Source organism: Ornithorhynchus anatinus, chromosome 2, assembly GCF_004115215.2.
Source record: "Ornithorhynchus anatinus isolate Pmale09 chromosome 2, mOrnAna1.pri.v4, whole genome shotgun sequence".
Taxonomy (NCBI): Eukaryota; Metazoa; Chordata; class Mammalia; order Monotremata; family Ornithorhynchidae; genus Ornithorhynchus; species Ornithorhynchus anatinus.
The window spans coordinates 99,819,393-99,842,000 of record NC_041729.1 but is presented as its reverse complement, the minus strand read 5'-3'; the positions used below and the strand labels follow the sequence as shown (position 1 = coordinate 99,842,000).

Below are 22,608 nucleotides of genomic sequence, written 5' to 3'. Positions count from 1 at the left end.
CTCTCTCTTCTTGATCTGAATTGTAATTTCCAAGTGCTTAGTAGAGTGTTCTGCAAACAATAAACGCTCGGTAAATACGATTGAATAAATTGAACGAATGATTGAATTTTGGTAACGTTGCCTTTAGCAATGACCTTTACTAGTGGCCTGGAAAATTTGACCCATCGTGCTGGATCTTGGCTTGTGGACTAAGTGATGCAGAGATATTCAAAGTGGAGTAATAAGGACTCCTCTAGAAAAGTATTAATCACATATGAGCATTTACTGTGTACAAAGCATTTTACTAAGAGCATGTAATAATAATAATAATTGTGGTATTTTTTTAAGTGCTTACTATGTTCCAAGCTCTGTTCTAAGTACTGGGGTGGATACAGGGTAATCAGGTTGTCCCACGTGGGGCTCACAGTCTTAATCCCCATTTTACAGATGAGGTAACTGAGGCACAGAGAAGTTAAGTGACTTGCCTGAGGTCACACAGCAGACAACTGGCAGAGCCAGGATTAGAACTCACATCCCCTGACTCCCAAGCCCGTGCTATTTCCACTAAGCCACGCTGCTTCTTTAACAGAGTTGGTAGATATGTTTCCTACCCACAATGTGCTTACAGTCTAGGAAATCTGGCTCCTTTCCCTTTCTCCCCTCCAAGAGTTTTTGCAGTTTTTGGCCTCTCTATGCCAAAAAAGGCTGCTCATGAAATGGGAAAACAATTTCCTGCAAGGAGGGAACCAAAGAGAATAAGGAGAAACCAGCAGGGAAAGCTGCCTGCCGTGGCTTGCATCTACCCGGGATCTGGTGAGCAGCAAGAAGCCAATGTTTTATCATTATGACCAGCTGAGGCATCTCCGTGTCTTGTGTCAGCGAAGACAACTGTGAAATGGAGAAGGAAGAACTTACTTTGTCTACTTCAGGCACCACTCAAAATTGATAAACCCAGACAGTAGAGCTCCAAGGGAGATTTTCTGAGCCTGGCGCTTCCCATTTGCCTGATAGAACATGTGATGGGAGTGATTTCTTTGACTCTCTCTTTTCATCTTATAATAAGCTGAAAGCCAACTAGGAGTTATTTTATTTATCCATTTGTATTTCTCATTTTTCTCGACTAGCTTATTGTTTTATCTATTTTTTTTATCATTTTAGCTCCACTCATCTTGCCCTTTAGATCGCCAGTTCCTTGAGGAAAGAAATCCTATTTTACATCTTCTCTAGGTCTACCAAGTACAAATGCAGTGCTTGGCCTACAGTAGGTGTCCAAAACAGTGCTTTAATCATGTTGGTATTTGTTAAGCGCTTACTATGTGCCGAGCACTGTTCTAAGCGCTGGGGGAGATACAGAGTAATCAGGTTGTCCCACGTGAGGCTCACAGTTAATCTCCATTTTACAGATGAGGGATCTGAGGCACAGAGAAGTTAAGTGACTCGCCCACAGTCACACAGCTGACAAGTGGCAGAGCCGGGAGTCAAACTCATGACCTCTGACTCCGAAGCCCAGGCTCTTTTCCACTGAGCCACGCTACTTCCCATTTATGCATTTGTAGGCACCTGGGGCAGTGGTCTGACCTAGGATGGGGCTAGTACAGTTCTAATAATGATAATGGTATTTGTTTAGTGCTTACTAGTTTAGTGATTAAGAGAAGCAGCGTGGCTCAGTGGAAAGAGCACGGGTTTGGGAGTCCGAGGTCATGGGTTTGAATCCCAGCTCTGCCACTTGTCAGCTGTGTGACTGTGGGCAAGTCACTTAACTTCTCTGGGCCTCAGTTACCTCATCTGTAAAATAGGGATTAAGACTGTGAGCCCCACGTGGGACAACCTGATTACCCTGTATTTACCCCAGTGCTTAGAACAGTGCTCTGCACATAGTAAGTGCTTAACAAATACCATAATTATTATTATTACTACGTGTCAAGTACTGTTCTAAGCACTGGGGTAGATACAAGGTAATCACGTTGTCACAGTCAGGGCTCACAGTCTTCATCCCCATTTTACAGATGATGTAACTGAGGCACAGAGAAGTAAAGTGACTTGCCCGGGGTCACACAGCTGATAAGCGGCGGAGCCGAGATTAGCACACATGACCTCTGACTCCCAAGCCTGGGCTCTTTCCACTGAGCCACTCTGCTTCTCAAGCAGATATAAGCTAATCAGATTGACACAGTCCCTGTCCCACATGGGACTCACAGTCTTAATCTCCATTTTATAGTTGAGGTAACTAAAGCACAGAGAAGTGAAGTGAATTGCCCAAGGTCACACAGCAGACAAGTGACAGATCCAGGATTAGAACCCAGCTCCTGTGACTCTCAGGCCTGTGCTTTATCCACTAGGCCATACTGCTTCCCTACCCACACTGGACTTTCCATGAAGACTATTAGTGATGATGGTCGCAAAGCAGGTTTATCTGTTTAGGTGGTGGTAAAAAAAACACAAGCAGAATAGTTCAGTCTGTCAATCAATCAAGCATATTTACTGAACGCTGATTGTATGCAGAGCATCATATTAACTCCTTGGGAGGGTACCCTGTAACGGAGTTGATTTATATACCATATAACAGAGTTTAATTTTTTATTGGAGGTTTAGTGAAATTCAGTTTGGGGAATCAATCAATCAATCAATGGTATTGACTGAGCGCTTACTGCATGCAGAGCTCTATACTAAGTACTTGGGTGAGTAAAATATGGCAGAGATGGTAAACACATTAAACTCACCTTTCAAAAGGGAAAAAAAAAAAAAAACCAGAGGCTTTGTCTGTCCAAAGTGCCACCGTCTCCTCTCCCATCCCTGATTGAGGACCCTGACTGCAACATTCCCACGGCTCACAAAACCCATTCCGAGGATGGATTGCCCAGGCCGGAGTAATTAATGGCTGGATCGGTGAAAGTGGGATCCTGCCACCCTACCGTGTCATCTTGAATTATGAACAATAAGCTTCCAAGTCCCACTGTTCCCTTGGTCGAGGATTTTAGAAGGGAAAAGTGACCCAAAACCACGTTTGGAGTTGCTCCAGATTCTCCCTCAAATCTACTAGAATATCCGAGAATTTTAGTCACTGGTTTTCATACCCCACTAGGGTACGATAAGCTACACGATTTTCATATGTGGGAACGGGCTCAGCTGGAATCTATATGTATGGTAAGAGGAAGCCGCAGCCCTCTTTAGGGACACGGCAATAAAATCAACAGCCGTATCTAGGCTGTGAATAATAGGGGATTGGCAAGACCTACATGCAGTATACATCCTGTTATATTCTGCAGTCTCTTCCCGTCTTTTTCAGCTTCCTCTTGAACAGTCCCTATGATGCCGATTCTGGGGAAACAACCCACAGAAAATCTATTTTTTTTCTTTTTTTAAATCACAACATATTGCTTCGGAAGAGCCCTTATTTTTCCGAAGTGCTTTCACATCCACTGTTTCATTTTAGCCCCACAGCATCACTGCTAGGTAGTGAAACGAAGATGTGATTATCCCCATTTTATAGGTAGGGAGATTGAGGCAAAGAAAAATATGGAGACTTGCCCAAGATCACACAAGAGCACAGTGACAGAGCTCAAAAAAGGCCCGGGGTGTCTGACACCTAGACCAGCACTCTTTCCAGGGGACCAGACTGCTACACACCCCTTGCCGGTGATATAATAATGTTGGTATTCGTTAAGCGCTTACTATGTGCAGAGCACTGTTCTAAGCGCTGGGGTTGCTACAGGGTAATCAGGTTGTCCCACGTGAGGCTCACAGTCTTAATCCCCATTGATATCAGCTAATACCTCAAGCAAGGAAGCTTCTCTAGATCACAAGGTTACCCTCTAAGACTGTAAGCTTCTTGTGGGCAAGGAACATGTTTGCCAACTCTGTTGTATTGTACTCTCCCAAGGGTTTAAGGCAGTGGTCTGCACTCGGTAAGCGCTCAGATGCGATCGGTTGACTTAATGATTGATAGTATCACCCAGACCAACAATAAAATGGTCAGCGGTGACAGTCAAGAATTCCAAACGTGCCTTTGCTCTCCCAGAAGCAATAGCCTGGTGTTACATTACATTAAGGGCATTTTGTGGGTTCAGCATATAATATAATGGTGCCATGTGGACAACCAAAAGTGTTCTCTGGGGAAATCTGTAAAAGGTAAAGCCTAGGTTCCGGGGAATCCTTGAGTCTGGGCCCGGTTCTAGAGCCACTGCATACACTCCCAGATCCTATTGCATAATAATCATAATAATGGTATTTGTTAAGCACTTACTAGGTGCCAGACACTGTTCTAAGCACTGGGGGAGATACAGAATAATCTGGTTTGACACAGTCCTGTCCCACATAGGGCTTACAAGACTGTAAGCCTGTCAGTGGGCAGGGATTGTCTCTATCTGTTGCCAAATTGCATATTCCAAGCGCTTAGTACAGTGCTCTGCACATAGTAAGCGCTCAATAAATACTAATGGATGAATGAATTCCCATTTTACAGATGAGGGAACTGAGGCATGGAAAAGTTAAGTGGTTTGCCCAAGGTCACACAGCAGACAAGTGGCAGAGCCAGGAATAGAACCCATGGCCTTCTGACTCCCAGGCCCGTGCTCTATCCATTAGGTCTTGCTGCTGCTCTGCCCTCCCAGATCCCACTGCTTTTGTCCCCTCCTATCTCACCTCACAACTCTCCTACCTCAACCCAGCCCGCACACTTTGCTCCTCTAATGTTAACCTTCTCAGCGTACCTCAGTCTCGTCTATCTCATTGCCGAGTCCTCTCCCATGCCCTGCCTTTGGTCTGAAACGCCTTCCCTCCTCAAATCTGACAGTTTACTCTCAGTTTACATGTCAAAGCCTTATTGAAGGCACATCTCCTCCAAGGGGCCTTCCCTGACTACGCCTCCCTTTCCTCTTCTCCCACTCCCTTCTGCATCGCCCTAACTTTTTTTTTTTTTTTAGTATTTGTTAAGCGCTTACTATGTGCCGAGCACTGTTCTAAGCGCTGGGGTAGACACGGGAATCAGGTTGTCCCACGTGGGGCTCACAATCTTAATCCCCATTTTACAGATGAGGTAACTGAGGCACAGAGAAGTTAAGTGACTTGCCCACAGTCACACAGCTGACAAGTGGCAGGGCTGGGATTCGAGCTCATGACCTCTGACTCCAAAGCCCGTGCTCTTTCCACTGAGCCACGCTGCTTCTCTATGCTCCCTTGGCTCTTATAATAACGTTGGTATTTGTTAAGCGCTTACTATGTGCAGAGCACTGTTCTAAGCGCTGGGGTAGTTACAGGGTAATCAGGTTGTCCCACGTGAGGCTCACAGTTAACCCCCATTTTACAGATGAGGTAACTGAGGCACAGAGAAGTGAAGTGACTTGCCCATAGATCCCCTCCCAGCCTCCCAGCACCTGAGCACTTATGTACACATCTGTAATTTATATATTTCTAGTAATATCTGTCTCCCCAGATCTTGACGGTAAGCTTACTGTGGGCAGGGAATGTGTCTGTTCATTGTTGGATTGTATTCTTCCAAGCACTTAGTACACTGCTAAATTCTCAATAAATAAAATTGAATGAATCCTACTGCATACCCTCCCAGATTACAGTGACCATAGATGCTACCTCTGAGCCACAGAACTTGTTGTCAAGAGCAGAGGCAGAGGGATGCTGCAAGCTTTGCATCCCCTTGCCCCCTCCTACCTCACCTCCCTTCTCTCCCTCTCCAGCCCAGCCCGCACACTCTGCTCTTCTGCCGCCGCTCATCTCCTCACTGGGCCTCGTTCTCGCCTGTCCCGCCGTCGACCCCTGGCCCACATCCTGGGCCACCCTCCTCACATCCACCAAACTAGTTCTCTTCCCCCCTTCAAAGCCCTACCGGCAGCTCACCTCCTCCTGGAGGCCCTCCCAGTCTGAGCCACCCTTTTCCCCTGCTCCTCCCCTCCCCATTGCGCTTACTCCCTCCCTCTGCTCTATCCCCTTCCCTGCCCCACAGCTCTTGTGTATATTTATACACATTTATTATTCTATTCATTTTATTAATAATATGCCCATATCTATAATTCTATTTATCTATTTTGATGCTATTGATGCCTGACTACTTTTTTTCTTTTGTTGTCTGTCTCCCCCTTCTAGACTGTGAGCCCATTGTTGGTTAGGGATTATCTCTATCTGTTGCCAAATTGTACTTTCCAAGCGCTTAGTACAGTGCTCTGCACACAGTAAGCGCTCAATAAATATGACGGAATGAATGAATGATGTTTAAAATGAAAATATCAGATATAAATGTATCTGGTGCCATATCAGTAATGGAGAGGGTACAGACAGAAAGCAGACAAGGGCACCCCCAGCCCTGACACACCCACTAAACATATTCTAGTCTCTTCTAGGTGTTCCCAATAAAGCTTAACGTCTCAAAGACCCTAAAGTCACCATAAACCAATGGAAATTATGACTCCCTTTGGTCTGACTTGAATGTTTGAAAGTAAAAGATTTCATGGCATCCTAACTGGACCAAATGTGTTGAAAGTATGTTAAAGTAATAATAATAATAATGATGGTATTTGTTAAATTCTTACTATTTGCCAAGCATTGTTCTAAGTGCTGAGGTAGATACAAGGTAATCAGGTTGTCCCACATGCAGCTCACAGTCTTTAATCTCTATTTTACAGATGAGATAACTGAGGCACAGAGAAGTTAAGTGACTTAACCAAAGTCACACAGCAGACAAATGGCAGAAGTGGGATTAGAACCCACAACCTCTGAGTCCCAAGCCCGTGCTCTTTCCACGTAGCCACGCTGCTTCTCAAGGAGTGGGCCATCAGCTCTACCTGCATGTGAATGAGATGTTTCCAGCTAATTGACATCTACACTGCCGCTTCCCTTAAGGAGAGAATGATGGGCTGAAGAGAGAGGCTGCAGAGCTGTCATTTCTTCCCTTGTTCCTTCTCCAAACATCCCAGGGTCATCTCTCTCAGACCATCCCTTAGTCTCCCCTGCTTTAGTCCTCTTCTGCTCCTGCTCTCCTAACCTTGGTGAGGCCCCTAGACAGGCTAATGAATTAAGCCTCCCAGAACCCCTGCAAAGTGATAAATTGTTATCCTCATTATACAGAAAAGGAAACAAGAGATTAATTGACTTGAGAGTACTTTTCGGAATTGGAAACGCAGCTCAGATTTTCTGACTCCTGTAGCATTCTTCGAGGCATTAAATCATGCATTCCGTCCTTCACTGTGTTTATTTTGTCAGGAAAGAAAGCATCTTTAGCCTAGACCTCAAGTTCGGAAACTATAAGGAAAATCGAATTCCCTTTGAGAGTATCTGGACATGTTTGCTACAGTAGTTACTCCACTTCAAAATCCATCTCTTTTCTTATTGAGGGGCAGCGTAGTCTAGTTGAAAGATGATGGATCTAGAAGATGGGAGATCTGGATTCGAGTCCCCGTTCTGCCACTTGACTTCTGTGTAAACTTGGGAAAATCACTGAAACTCTCTAAGTCTCAGTCTCCTCATCTGGAATCAATCAATAAATGGTGTTTATTGAGCACTTACTATGTGCAGAGCACTGTCCTAAGCACTTGGGAGAGTACAGTACAACAAAATTAGAGAAATAGCATGGCCTAATGGATAGAGCAAGGGCCTGAGAGTCAGAAAGACCTGGGTTCTAATTCCAGGTCTGCCACTTGTCTGCTGTGTTACCTTAGATAAGTCACTTCACTTCTCTGTGCCTCAGTACCCTGATCTGTAAGACTGTGAGCCCCATGTGGAATAGGGACTATATCCAACCTGATTAGCTTGTATCTATTCCAATGCTTTGTAAAGTGTCTGGCACTTAACAGATATCTTTAAGGAAAAAAAAAAAGGATTAGTAAGGCACGTTCCCTGCCCATAATGAGTTTACGGTCTAGAGGAAGAGGTAAAAAAACAGCAACAACAACAAAAAACAGCCATTCTCTGCCCTCGAAGGATCTGTATCATTTGCTTTTGTACCATTAAATGGAGAAATGGATGGATTCCACAACTTTGTGGCTTCTGTATTTCATAAAAATGATTCCAAATCAACACTATTCAGTGCCAAAAGGAATCCTTTTGTTGATTCCCTTCTAGTCTTGCTTCTCTTTAAACAGATGCAATTAGTTCCTTGTGGGCAGGAAACATGCCACTTCTTTGTTTGATATTTCCCAAGCGCTCATTACAGTGTAGTGTACCACTGGACACTTATCATCACCATCATCAGTGGTATTTATTGAGTGTTTACTGTGTGCAGAGCACCATACTATAGTAAGCGCTCAATAAATACTATTGAATAAATGAATGAATGAATGAATGAATACTAAGCCCTTGGGAGAGTACAATACAACAGAGTTGGTAGACACAATCCCTGCCCACAATGAGCTTTACAGTCTAGAGGGAGTTGCAAAATGGTGAAAGTAATACCTGCCTCTCCCTACCTCACAAGAATGTCTTGCAACTAAAATGAGATCACTGATGGGAAAGCGACTTGGGAAAAATCGAGAGTTCTCTACAAATTCATGGTGTTATTATTATCACACAAGTCCACACTTATTTGTTGAGAAATTAGGCTTATCTCTTTGACCCTCACAAGCACATCTCTGACTCAAGCAATTTTCTCCAGAGCTAATAACAGCTTTCAAAGAAAATATCAAACACTGCCTATTTTGAATACCGACTTGACACAGAATGGAGGTCCTTAGCAACGAACTGTCGTAAGGCTTGCAAAGGTGGTTGCCTGGGTAGGGTGTGAGATGTTGATTCATGTGTCAGTTGGCAGAACTGTAATTAAGAATGCAGTTTAGAACTGGCTCTTTATATGGAAAATTCTTTGTATCTAGCAATTTTGTTTTCAATGTGTCTCTAATTTATGTCCATCTATAATGACCAGGGTTTTGTATTATTTGAAGATGCTCTGGCATCAGATTTTTATCATCATTATTATACATTTAAATAAACTCAATCAATATTGAACACTGACTGTGTAGTGGGAGAGTACTGGGAGAGTAGAATATAACAATATTACAGAAGTAATGTTAATACTAATAACAATTATGGTACTTGTTGAACGCTTACTATGTGTCAAGCACTGTTCTAAACACAAGAGAAAATACAAGTTAATCAGGATGGACACAGTCCCTGTCTCACATGGGGCTCACACTCTTAAGCCCCATTTTATAGATGAGGCAACTGAGGCCCAGAGAAGTGAAGTGACTTGCCCAAAGTCACAGAGCAGATATGTGGTGGAGCTGAAGTTAGAATCCATGTCCTTCCGACTCCCAGGCGCATGGTATCCCCACAGCACCATTTCTCCTTCTGTTGGTAGACAAGTTCCCTGCCCACAACGAGTTTACATTTTTCCTCATCTGCAAACCGGGGACTCAATTACTCTTCTCCCTCTACCTCAGACTGTGAACCCCATGTGGTACAGGGACTGTCTGACCTGATTATCTTGTGTTTTACCCCAGGGCTTAGCACAATGCATGACATATAGTAAGCACTTAAAAAACACAGTGATCATAATTATTGTTATCATTATTATTATAATTTATGATAGTTTCATAAGACCCACATTCGATGTTTCCCAAATCCCGCTTCTTCTTCCGGTATTCATGGATTTGCTTCTTCCTCTCCTCCAATACCATTACCACACGGGTACATGCCCCTACTGGATTACCAAATAAACCCCATGTGTCTGTCCTGGCATCATAACTCTTTTATAGTTATAATAATAATGTTGGTATTTGTTAAGCCCTTACTATGTGCAGAGAACTGTTCTAAGAGCTGGGGTAGATACAGGGTAATCAGGTTGTCCCACATGAGGCTCACAGTGTTCATCCCCATTTTACAGGCGAGGGAACTGAGGCACAGAAAAGTAAAGTGATTTGCCCACAGTCACACAGCTGACAGAGCTGGGATTCGAACCCATGCCCTCTGGCTCCCAAGCCCGGACTCTTTCCACTGAGCCACGCTGCTTCTCTAATCCTTGTGGCTGTCCATTCTCGAGGCTAGAGCAATCTAAAATCCCTGACTTTTCCCTCTCCAATCCTATCTTTCCTCTAGTAATCTATAGTGGCTATTCAGCCATGAATCTATCCAACCTGCCCCTAGATCCTATTTTGATGATCAACAAGACTTCCTCTAGACTGTAAGCTCTTTGTGAGCAGGGAACATGCCCAGCAACTCTGTTATATTGTACTCTCCCAACCTCTTAGTTCAGTGCTCTGCACTCAGTAAATACTCAGTAAATAAAATAGTCTGATTGATCAAGAAGATTTCAAGAGCATAAAGAGTTAAGGACTTTCTGTAGAGAATGTTATCATATATATTTGAATAATTATGGCATTTGACAGTCACTTTACTATGTGTCAGTCATTGTACTAAGGTGGATACCAGAAAATTGGGTTTGACACAATCCCTGTCCCATATGGGGCTCACAGTCTTAATCCCCATTTGACACATGAGTTAACTGAGGTACAGAGGAAGGGAAGTGACTTGCCCAAGGTCACATAACAGGAAAATAGCAAAGCCGGGATTAGAACCCAGGTCCTTCTGACTCCCAAGCCTGTGCTCTATCCACTAGCCTATGTTGTATCTCTATATTCTAATAGAGGGAGAACACAGTTTAATAGTCCAATTCTTTTTTTTTTTTTTTACTCCTCCCAGAGTATAGTTGGGGTATCTGCCTTTCACTGAAATTAAAACAATTCAATAGTAGTTAGGGACATTTCTTGCTTCCTTCACACAGTCAAGGTGAAAGGAGTGGGTCAGAGAGGAGTATGATTTTGCAATGGTTACAGGATTATACTCCAAACAGTTTGAGATTGTCTGGGGAATGGTGAATTTGGTTCTCCTGAGTGAATCAGATGGAGATGAAGACAGGTATAAATTCACTAGAGAATTGCTCAGACCACTACTCTGATTTGGCTGTGGAGGCAGTCATCTCTTAGCATAATTTAGAGCCAGGATGACCATGTGGAAGCAATGCATGGGGTCAGTGGAAAGAAGAAAAATGTTTTCGTTTTCCAGAGACCTTGAAAGGTATAAGTAATAAGATTGGTTCCTCACGACAAAAGCTCACTTCAAAATCTGGCATTCATCAATTCTGAATCATTACCTTTCATTTTAAAAGAGCCTTATAAGCAACAGCAGCAGCAGCAGCATTCATTGACAATTACTGTGTACAGAGCGCTGTCCTATTTATCTTTTTTGAGTAAAATAGGTAAATTTGAGGTATTTTAACAGTTTCATGGATGAGATAAACTGACACCATTTGTAAACTCAGACAGGTTAAAGAATAAGATCATAGGATACAAATGACAAAACTAAAAGTAGGAGATTGAAACTATATTATACATAGTTAAATGTGCTCTGCACATAGTTAAATGCTCAATATATACCACTGAATGATTGATTAAATAAATAACTACCTGAACTCCATCTGTACTGCTACATTTGTTTTTTTTATTTCCTGAGCAGAAGTGCACATACACTTTAGCCTTAGGGGACAAAAATGACTTCTGAAATGAATTTGCAGATTTTAGGTTCCTCTGTCATAAAAAACCAGTTTTCTAAATAATGCTATTCAGCATAGACATGGCCCCAGCAGATACCTTTATGTGTGATGTGTTTATTTTGAGCTTCCAGTCTCCTTTTCATTCATTCATTCATTCATTCATTCAATAATATTTATTGAGTGCTTACTATGTGCATGCAGGGCAATGTACTAAGCCCTTGGAATGTGCAATTTGGCAACAGATAGAGACAATCCCTGCCCAGTGATGGGCTCACAGTCTAAACGGGGGAGACAGACGGCAGAGCAAAACAGAACAAAACAAAGCAAGACAACATCATCAAGATAAATAGAACAGAGGAAATATACACCCCTTCACTTGAAATGCTTAAGAAGCACTTGAGAAGCAACATTGCCTAGTGAGAAGCAGTGTGGCCTAGTGACCAAGGGCCTGGGAGTCAGGAAGACCTGGGTTATAATCCTGGCTCTGCCACTTGTCTGCTCTGTGACCTTGGGCAAGTCACTTAACTTCTCTGTGCCTCAGTTACCTCATCTGTAAAATGGGGAATAAGAGTGTTAAATAGGGACTGGGTCCAACCGTGTATCCACCCAAGTACTTAGTACAGTTCCTGGAACATAGTACGTGCTTAACAAATACCATAAAAAAATCCTCTACCCAAGTTCTGTATTTTGGAAATAGCACCAGTGGTTCCAGGACATCACAACAACCTTGGAGCAGGCCCGTAGGGAGAGTTTTGGAAAACTTTTGAAAAGCTTGGAAACGTTTTGGAAAACTCTGGAGTTTTCCCAGAGAAGTGACCTAAGTCCTGGCAGACTTCTTCAAAACAATCCTTTTGATGCCATTATAATTACACTGTCGGTAATTTTCACGAGCATCTGGGTGTCCAATATCCAAAATTGCTATCTTTTGCCACCCTGTAAGTGATGAACTACTGGGAAAGATATGAAATCTTTCCTGTCAAGCTCCACCACCTTTCTAGAATGTAAGCTCCTGGTGAGCAGGGAACATGTTTACTCTCCCAAGTGTGAAGTACAGTGCTCTGCACACAGTAAGTGCTCCATAAATGTCACTAATTGATTGCTGGATTGATTGATCGTTCCACAAGTCAATCAATTGTACTTATTGAGTACTTACTCTCCTACTGCAGCCCAGGCCACACAGTCTGCCTCTTTAGCACCAGCTTATTCACTGAGCCCTGATCTTGTCTATCTTGCCACCAGCTCCTTTCCCACAACCTCCCCAAAGCCTGGAACTCCCTCCCCCTCCACATACACCAGACTAGCACTCTCTCCACCTTCAAGGCATTACTAAGGTTACATCCCCTCCAAAGGACCTTCCCCAATTATGCCCTCTTTTCCCCAGCTCACTCTCCCTTCTGTGTCATCTTTGCATTTCAATCTGTGACCTCTGGAAACTTGATAGTCACCCCACCCCCACAGCATTATGTACTTAACTTTATATGTTACAAATGACTTATTCATCCTTATCAATGTCTGTCTCCCCTTCTGCGACTCATACGACTGTGAGCTCGTATTGGGGAATGAACGTGTCTGCTAATTCTGTTGCACTGTACTTTCCCCAGCACTTAGTACAGCGCTCCGCACCTAGTAAGTACTCTATAAATATGTTTGATTGGTTGATTACAATATTACAGCATATTAGACACATTCCCTCCCCACTGTGAGCTTACAGTCGAGAAAACTCCAACTTCCCTGATTACTTTTGTATTTTTGAAGAGCCCTTGTTGAACATAGGTTCATTTTTATGTTTCCCTCCGCGTGATTACAAGAACAGTTAAAACGTCCTAATTTGGACTGGTGGGATTGTTCAGTCTCAACTAGTGAAGAGACTAGATTGAGGGCCTATTTTTAATGCGGCTGTGCAGTGTGGAGGGATGGCTTCCTGTTATTCTGTACATGTGGGTGTCTGTGGGCTAAATTTGAAATTGGGAGTCAGTAATGGTCTGTCTCTCCTTCTTTGACTGTCTCTATCTGCTCAGGCCACCCCAAATCCAGAAAATGCCCTGTCATCCTCTCCCCTACTGTTCCCTATTGACATTCTGCTCTTTTTTCTTATCACTGATATTTGGAGCTGAAGTGAGTCTGTTTTAACCCACTGAAGAGCAAACCCTTCCTGCTCTTGATCAATCCTGTTTGCCTTTTCAGTAGTAGACAAGTCCAAGGGAAGAAGCAGGGGATAAGAGTCTAAGTGGTCCCAAATTTGGGGCTGAGGAGGTAGCACAGCCTAGTAGAATGAGCCTGAGTTTGGGAGTGAAAAATCTCTAGGGTGTAGGTCTGGCTCAGCCACTTGCCTGCTTTGTGACCTTGGGTAAGTCACTCAACCTCCCTGATCCTTGTTTTTTTCATCTGCTCACCCTCCATTATAAACTGTGGGACAGGGAATATATCCAATTTTTGTATATTCCCCTGAGAAAGGAGCATGGCCTAGTGGATAGAGCACAGGCCTGGGATTCACAAAGACCTGGGTTCTGATCCCAGCTCCACCACATGTCTGCTGTGTGACCTTGGGCAAGTCACTTTACTTCTCTAGGCCTCAGCTACCTCATCTGTAAGATGGGAATTTAGCGTGTGAGCCCCACGTGGGACAGGGACTATGTCCAACCTGAATAACATGTATTTACTCCAGTGCTTAGAGCAGTGCTTGGCACATAGCAAGTGATTAATAAGTACCAAAATTATTATTATTATTACCCAGTGCTGAACATAAAATAAGCAATGAGTAAATACCATGGGGTACAAATTGATATCATTTCATTCTGTAGGTTTTGTGATTATCCTGTTGTCATACAGTCGCAGCGTGGCTTAGTGGAAAGAGCCCGGGCTTGGGAGTCAGAGGTCGTGACTGATCAGCTGTGTGACTTCAGGCATATCACTTCATTTCTCTGTGCCTCAGTTACCTTATCTGTAAAATGGGGCTTAGGACTGTGAGCCCCTCATGGGACAACCACATTACCTTGTATCTTCCCCAGCTCTTAGAATAGTGCTTGGTACATATTAAGCGCTTAACAAATCCCATCATTACTGTTATTATTGCCACTAGATATTGAGCTGTTTAAGAACAGTTCTGCCTCAACTCATTTCATTTAGTGGCTGCTGCCTAAACATTGATTGAAGGATTATGGTCCAGGCTTTCAAGGAGCTGTCAATTGTCCCTCAGAGGGATTATTTGCAAAAATATTCATGGTTTGTCCTTCCATTGGGAAGGAGCAGCTGATACAGATGCTAATTTCCTCATCAACACAGAAGGCTGCAAGGAAGAAGTTGAGGAAAATATTCTTTTATGGCATTTTCTTATTCCAACATCTTCTTTCTTAATGTATTTAAGATTGTTACAGACTTCAGTTGGTCTGTTCATCCTGAAATAATGACAATATCTTTAAATCGCCAAGCATTATGCCTTCAGGTAATTTTATGCACACAGAGAGTCCCGTTAGGCGAACATTTTTGAGGTGGAGAGAATGTGTGGCATGTCTGGCATGGAATGAAATTACATTCAATCCACTGTGGTAAAACTGGTTAAATAGTTTCACTTTGAAATCTTTATGAGGGTCTTAAATATTAATGCTCACAACTGCTGAAATAAATGTAAGCTACTGGGGATTTTTTTTTCTGCTCAAGCACTTCTAATAAGATATTTTACTTTGCCTCACGTCTATCAGACAAACCTTCAGAAGTGAAATCCAGAGATCCATGATCTCCAAGTGGAACTGATGGTCTTTTACTTTTGATGCTTCTCTTTGACTCGTTAGAGACGATAAAAAAATGAGTCTTTATGAAAAGCCGAGAGGCATCTCAGCCTGGAATAGGCTGAGTGCCACTTACGAACTCACGCTTTTCCTTTTGGATTGTTTTCTGGCAGGAAACAGACCTTATTCTGACTTTTAATATCTCGATGCACCGCTCCTGGTGGATGGAGAACGGGCCGGGCTGCACCGTGACCTCGGTGACCCCAGCCCCAGATTGGGCCCCAGAAGACCATCGCTACATCACTGTGTCAGGCTGCCTGCTCGAGTACCAGTATATAGAAGTGGCTCACAGTTCCCTCCAGATTGTTCTTGCGGTAAGTGGGATCGTGGTCTTTTCTCTTTTCCATGCCTTCGAGATGGTGTGAGTCCTGCAATCCTTTCCAGATGAGAGCATTATCCACCACCACAGACTGGTTAATCCCATTCATGTGCAGAGAGTTCAAGCTTTACGCTGTGTGGGTTGAATAGCATATCGGTCTGTGCCGTGGGAGGGTAAGAGGATTGAAGAAGGGCGGTCTAGTGGAAAGAGGACAGGACTGAGAATCAGGAGACCTGTGTTCTAATCCTGACCCCACCACTTGCCTGTTGTGTGGTCTTGGGGAGGTAAGTCACTTTGCTTTTCTCAACCTCGGTTTCCTCATCGATAAAATGAGGAATGAGTGACTGTCTTTCTCCCACTTAGACTGGGGGCCCCATCTAAGTCAGGTACTTGTTCTGATCTGATTGTATTGCATCTACCTGGAGCTCAGCGCTGTAAGCATTTACCAAGGACCACAATTACTACCTCTGTGTTATTATTGTTCTTATTATTGTTATTGTAATTACTAAAGACCAATTTTTCAAAATAGAAGCAAGGTCCCGGAACCTGGGTTCTTATATTCTGGGCAGAGAAAGTCGAGAGGTTAAAAAAACACCTCCAATGTTTCCATGAATGAGTTGAAATCTGAAACTCTCGTGAGGCACAGTCACATTTCAGTGTTGAAACATTTCCTTCTGAATCTGCTTTGGCTTTCCACACTGTTTCCTCAGCAAGTACAGAGAAGTAGAGTACAGAGAAGCAGTGTGGCTTAGTGAAGCAGCGTGGCTCAGTGGAAAGAGCCCGGGCTTGGGAGTCAGATGCCATGGGTTCTCATCCTGGCTCTGCCACTTGTCAGCTAGCTGTGTGACTGTAGGCAAGTCACTTAACTTCTCTGTGCCTCAGTTACCTCATCTGTAAAATGGGGATTAACTGTGAGCCTCACGTGGGACAACCTGATTACTCTGTATCTACCCCAGTGTTTAGAATAGTGCTCTATACATAGTAAGTGCTTAATAAATACCAACATAATTATTATTATTAGTGGAACGAGAAATGGCTTGGGAGTCAGAGGTAGTGGGTTCTAATCCCGACTCTGCCACCTGTCTGCTGTGTGACTTAAGTCACTTAACTTCTCTGTGCCTCAGTTACCTCATCTGTAAAATGGGGATTAGAAGTGTGAGCCCCACATGGGACAACCTGATTACGCCATATTTACCCCAATGCTTAGAACAGTGCTTGGCACATAGTAAGTGCTTAACAAATACAATCATTTTTATTATTATTATTTTGTACATCATAGGGTTGTAAACCAAGGCTAATAATAGTGCAGAGACTCCCACATTCCTTCATGTTTTCAGCCACTGCGTTTAGAGACTTGGTTTGGGTTGCCCCCACCCCCCTGACTCTCCCACTATCAATCAATCAATGATGTTATTTATTGAGCACTTACTGTGTGCAGAACACATACTAGGGAGAGTATAGTATAACAGAGTTGGCAGACATGGTCCCTACCCGCAAAGAGCTCACAGTCTAGAGGATGCTGTGAAGGGAAGGACTATTGTGCATGTGTGGAGGGGGCCTCCAGAACATTCCCTTCTGTGTCTGTGGATCTTTGACATTTGAGCATTTGATATTCACCCCACTCTCAACTCCGTTGCACTTATGTCTTGTCTTATGCTGTCGAGTCGTCTCCGACCGGTAGTGACGCCATGGACACATCTCTCCCAGAACACCCCACCTCCCTCTACAGTCGTTCTGGTAGTGGATCCATACGGTTTCTTTGGTAAAAATATAGAAGTGGTTTAGCAATGCCTTCTTCCGTGCAGTAAACCTGAGTCTCTGCCCTCAAGTCTCTCCCGTGCCACTGCTGCCCAGAGTAGGTGAGTTTTGACCTGTGAAAGATTGCGTTTCACTCGCTAGCCACTGGCCAAGCTAGGAATGGAATGGATATGCCTCGGCTTGACTCTCCCTCCCATAGTCGAGACTGATAGAGTACTGGAAACTCTCCAGGCGCGACCCTGAGAGGACAGCACTTAAATACCTATCTTTAAATTGCTCCTCTGGGAGTCAGAGGACCTAGGTTCTAATCCCAGAACCTAGGAGCAAGGAGCAAGACTGAGCTCCTCATCTTCCCTCCCAAACCTGGTCCTCTCCCAGACTTCTCCATCACCGTGGATGGCACGACCATCCTTCCCGTCTCTCGGGCCCACGATCTCGGTGTCATCCTTGACTCGTCTCTCTCGTTCACCCCACGCAGCCTATCCGTTACCGAGACCTGCCGGTTTCACCTCTACGATATCGCCAAGATCCGCCCTTTCCTCTCCACCCAGACGGCTACCTTACTGCTACGGGCTCTTGTTTTATCCCGGCTAGACTACTGTGTCGGCCTTCTCTCTGATCTCCCTTCCTCCTCTCTCACCCCGTTCCGGTCTATTCTTCACTCCGCTGCCCGGCTCATCTTCCCGCAGAAACGATCTGGGCATGTCACTCCCCTTCTTAAACAACTCCAGTGGTTGCCTATCGACCTCCGCTCCAAACAAAAACTCCTCACTCTAGGCTTCGAGGCTCTCCGTCACCTTGCCCCTTCCTACCTCTCCTCCCTTCTCTCTTTCTCCCGCCCACCCCGCACGCTCCGCTCCTCCGCCGCCCACCTCCTTACCGTCCCTCGGTCTCGCCTATCCCGCCGTCGACCCCCGGGCCGCGTCCTCCCGCGGTCCCGGAACTCCCTCCCTCCTCACCTCCGCCAAACTGATTCTCTTCCCCTCTTCAAAACCCTACGTAAAACTCACCTCCTCCAAGAGGCCTTCCCAGACTGAGCTCCTCTTCTCCCTCTACTCCCTCTGCCACCCCTCCTTTACCTCTCCGCAGCTAAACCCTCTTTTCCCCCTTTCCCTCTGCTCCTCCACCTCTCCCTTCCCATCCCCACAGCACCGTACTCGTCCGCTCAACTGTATATATTTCCATCACCCTATTTATTTTGTTGATGAATTGTACATCGCCTTGATTCTATTTAGTTGCCATTGTTTTTACGAGATGTTCTTCCCCTTGACTCTATTTATTGCCATTGTTCTTGTCTGTCCGTCTCCCCCGATTAGACCGTAAGCCCGTCAAACGGCAGGGACTGTCTCTATCTGTTGCCGACTTGTTCATCCCAAGCGCTTAGTACAGTGCTGTGCACATAGTGAGCGCTCAATAAATACTATTGAATGAATGAAAGAATATTTCCCTCACTGGACTGTAAGCTCCTTGAGGGCAAGAATCGTGTCTACCAACTCTGTTTTGTTGTACTTTCCCACGCACCTAGTACAGTGCTCGACACACAGTAAATGCTCAATAAATAAATTGAGAGGGAAGGTGAAAAACAGCTATCTACTATGAGTCTCGAACCAGTCACATGAGGAGCAGGAGGTCAAAACGTTCTTGTAATAGACCTAGTTATTTTAAATGCTGTTTCCCCACAGGATTTTCCTGATGTAAGGTAGATAACCCTCTCTACCCTCTCCAGCCACAAAGGTCATCAGTCAGATGCCCTTCAGAAGGCAGTGTGGCTTAGTGGAAAGATCATGGATCTGGCCCCAGCTCGGCCACTGGGCAAGTCACTCAAACTCTGTGGACCTCAGTGACCCTATCTGCAAAGTGAGAATGAAAGTAGCCACCTCACAGAGGTGATTTGAAGACAAAATGTGCTAAGCATGGTTAAAAGTACTCTTGTAAGAGGAAAGCGCTCCACCAAAAAATTGGCATAGTCATCAAACCATGGGCTCGTGCAAAAGCACTAATGGTTACAAGGAAATTCCAGCTAGTTTCTGAGCCACAGGAGGGATATCGCTAAATAAGAATGAATCTTGGCATCTCGGAATTCTGAGCGTGCCCCATATGTCTTTAGTGGCTGTGACCGAACAATAACTGTCTTCCCTGTCTCATGCAACAGAAAAAGGGCAGATGACAAGCCATCAGAACTGAGCCTGAGATTCCAGCAGGTTTTAGTAGACCACGTTTGGGTGGTTTTACAATACATGCTCCTGAAGTTATTGCAAGAGTTCATATGTGCCAAAATTCGTGACAGAAAGGGGGAGGACATTCCACTGTGTCCCATACTAGAAAGAGCACAGACTTGGGAGTCGGAGGACCTAGGTTCTCATTCCCACTCCCCCACCTGCCTACTGTGTGACCTTGGGCAAGTCACTTATCTGGGCCTCAGGTACCTCATCGGTAATATAGGGACTAAATCCTCCTCCCTCTGACTTAGACTGGGAGCCCCATGTGGGACGGGGACATTGCCCAACCTGATTATTTTACATCTACCCCAGAGCTTAGAATGAGGCTTGACACAGAGTAAATGCCTACTGAATGCCATTTTAAAAAGCCAGAACTTCTTCTTCGTGGCATCATTTTAGTTTTTACATATATCACAGTTTCAGGTATTTTTAGTAAGGAAAAAGAAGCACAAAACAGTATGGGTGCCAGGAAACAGTCTCATCGACATCAAGCCACCAAATAATTCCCCATTATGTAGCTTAGGTTAATTCCCTGGTAAGAGCACTGGTATGGATCACTTTCTTGTTACATACAACTTGTCCTAATGGATGGACCATGGTCCTGGGAGTCAGAAGGACCTGGGTTCTAATCCTGCCTCCACCGCTTGTTCATTCATTTATTCATTCATTCAATCATATTTATTGAGTGCTTACTGTGTGCAGAGCACTGTACTAAGCACTTTATCTGCTGAGTGACCTTGGGTAAGTCATTTCACTTCTCTGGGCCTCAGTTCCCTCATCTGTAAAAAGACCGTAAGCCCTATGTGGGACAGGGACTGTGTCCAACCTGATGAATTGACATGTAGGTAACCTGGAAACAGTGAGACTGACACTCAAAAGCTTTCTCCACTGTGCATCGTTGAGGACGGTAAACTCTCTCTAAACAGTGTGTTCATAGTGGAAGGGGAACGTGTCTACCAACTCCGTTATGTTGTACTCTCCTAAGTGCTTAGTACATTTCTCTGAAGACAGTCAGCGCTCAATAATAATAGTAATGAATGAAATATTGTGGGGCTGGGAAGGGGGGATGAATAAAGGGAGAAAGTTAGGGCAACACAGAAAGGAGTGGAAGATAAAAGGAGGGTTTAGTCAGGGAAAGCCTCTTGGAGGAGATGTGTCTTCAATAAAGCTTTGAAGTGGGGGAAAGTAATTGATTGTCAGATATGAGGAGGGAGGGCTTTCAAGGCCAAAAGCAGGACATGAGCCAGAGTCTGGCGACCGGATAGCTGAGATGGAGGCACAGTGAGAAGGCTAGCACTAAGGGATGGAAATGTGCAGATTGGGTTGTAGTAGGAGAGTAGCAAGGTGAGGTAGGATGGGGCAAAGAGATTGAGTGCTTTAAAGCCAGTGGTGAGGAGTTTCTGTTTAATGTGGATTAAAGCATGGGCCTGGAAGTCAGAAGGATCTGGGTTCTGATGCGTCTCTGCCAACTGTCTGCAGTGTGACCTTGGGCTTGTCATGTCACTTGTCTATGCCTAGATCACCTCATCTGTAAAATGAGAATAAGAGAGTGAGTCCCATGTGAGAAAGGGACTGTGTCCAACCTGATTAACTTGTATCTACCCCAGCATTTAGTACAGTGCCGTGCACAGAGTAAGAGCTTAATAAATATCATAAAAAAGAGGGAAAACATAGATATTAATAGCGGCAATAATATGAGAAAATAAAGAAATGGGATATATAAATCAATATATACAGATACGGTGCTGAGAGCGGGGTGTTACTGGGACGATGGAGTCACTGTGTGTGCGGGGGAGACAATCTCGTCTCAACTCCTACCTGCAGATTATTCTCTGGGAAGCAGTTGATTTTTCAGCACATAAGAAAAAAAGCATTGCAGTGAGAATCGTTTACCATTTTTGGAAAAAAAAACCTTGGTAGCAACTCATTCATCCTCAGAAAGCTAAACCCAGTGGTAGGTGGTAGAATAATAGCAGTAGGGTGTGTGTTGGTGTTTTACAGTAAGAAGTTGCCTTAACGAAAGAAAGATGGGAAGAGGATCCAGAATGACAAAGATATAATAAGCAAGATAATTTATTGTTTAGCGTGTTACACTTGAGTAAAACAGAATAGAAAATGTGCGTAAATACACTTAAGCTAAATACTATTTACACAGCACTGAAAACATCCATCTGGAATACTTTTCCTGCACCTCTGATTTCCCCAACCAATATAATTATGCTTTAGAAATTGATCAACTCTTTCCAACCCACATGGTTCCTTTCCTTCCTTCAGCTTTTGGAACGCCTGTTCATAATTCTCTCCTCTTTCCTCAGCTCAAATCTATTTCTCTCATCTTCCTACCACGACACCTGCCCTAGGTCTTCTCAGCTGTCTCTGTTCTTGTCTCCATTATTTCTGTTCCACCTTATCCTAAGTGGCTCTGGAGAAAATCACATTGCAATAGGGTTTCTTTTCTCTGTAGGTATCCTTGTTCCGGTTTCTTACTACCGCTCATCCCTATTATTTATCCCTATTATTTTCCTGCTTCTGCTTCTTCTACTTTTTCTACTACTACATTTCTTTTACTACTTCTTCTGTTCATTCATCTTTTTCCAGTCTTCTGATTTCCTTAAGGGTAAGGTTTGTAGGTTTGTTGTATCTTCCTTTTTCTCTTCCTCTCCCTACTCCCTCCATCTCACTCCGTTCCTTCTCCTGTGCTCGCTTCCCTTTTTTTCCCCTATTCATTCCACCTTTCCTCACCTCTTCTACCTCTCTTTTATTTACTGTCTTGCTTTCTTTCCTTCTCCCTCTCGTTGTGCCACTCTCCCCCCTTTCACTCTCTTTGTACCTCTCTCTCCTTCCTCCCATATTCATTTCTAATGCAACTTCCTCTAAAACTAAGACCACTCCATATCTAGCTACAACCTCTTTTAATCTTCCATCCCCTGACCAATTCATTTACCCTTTCTCAAATATTTCATCTTTCTTATTCTCCTCAGGTTTCTCCTTCCTTGAACCATTTATCTTCAGGGTTCTTTCCAGCCCAAAAGAAAAACCTGGGTTATCATTACCTGTAAA

General features: G+C 44.0%; 1 protein-coding gene across 1 annotated transcript in view; it reads left to right on the top strand.

Annotated features, from left to right (window-relative positions):
- The window catches only part of NKAIN2 (sodium/potassium transporting ATPase interacting 2), a 1,127,517-nt gene that overhangs the window by 931,939 nt on the left and 172,970 nt on the right, over positions 1–22,608 (top strand). Inside the window, exon 4 of the mRNA XM_029058747.1 lies at positions 15,366–15,566. Within this exon, the coding sequence (XP_028914580.1) occupies positions 15,366–15,566 (201 nt within the window). The remainder of the gene's footprint in view (positions 1–15,365; positions 15,567–22,608) is intronic.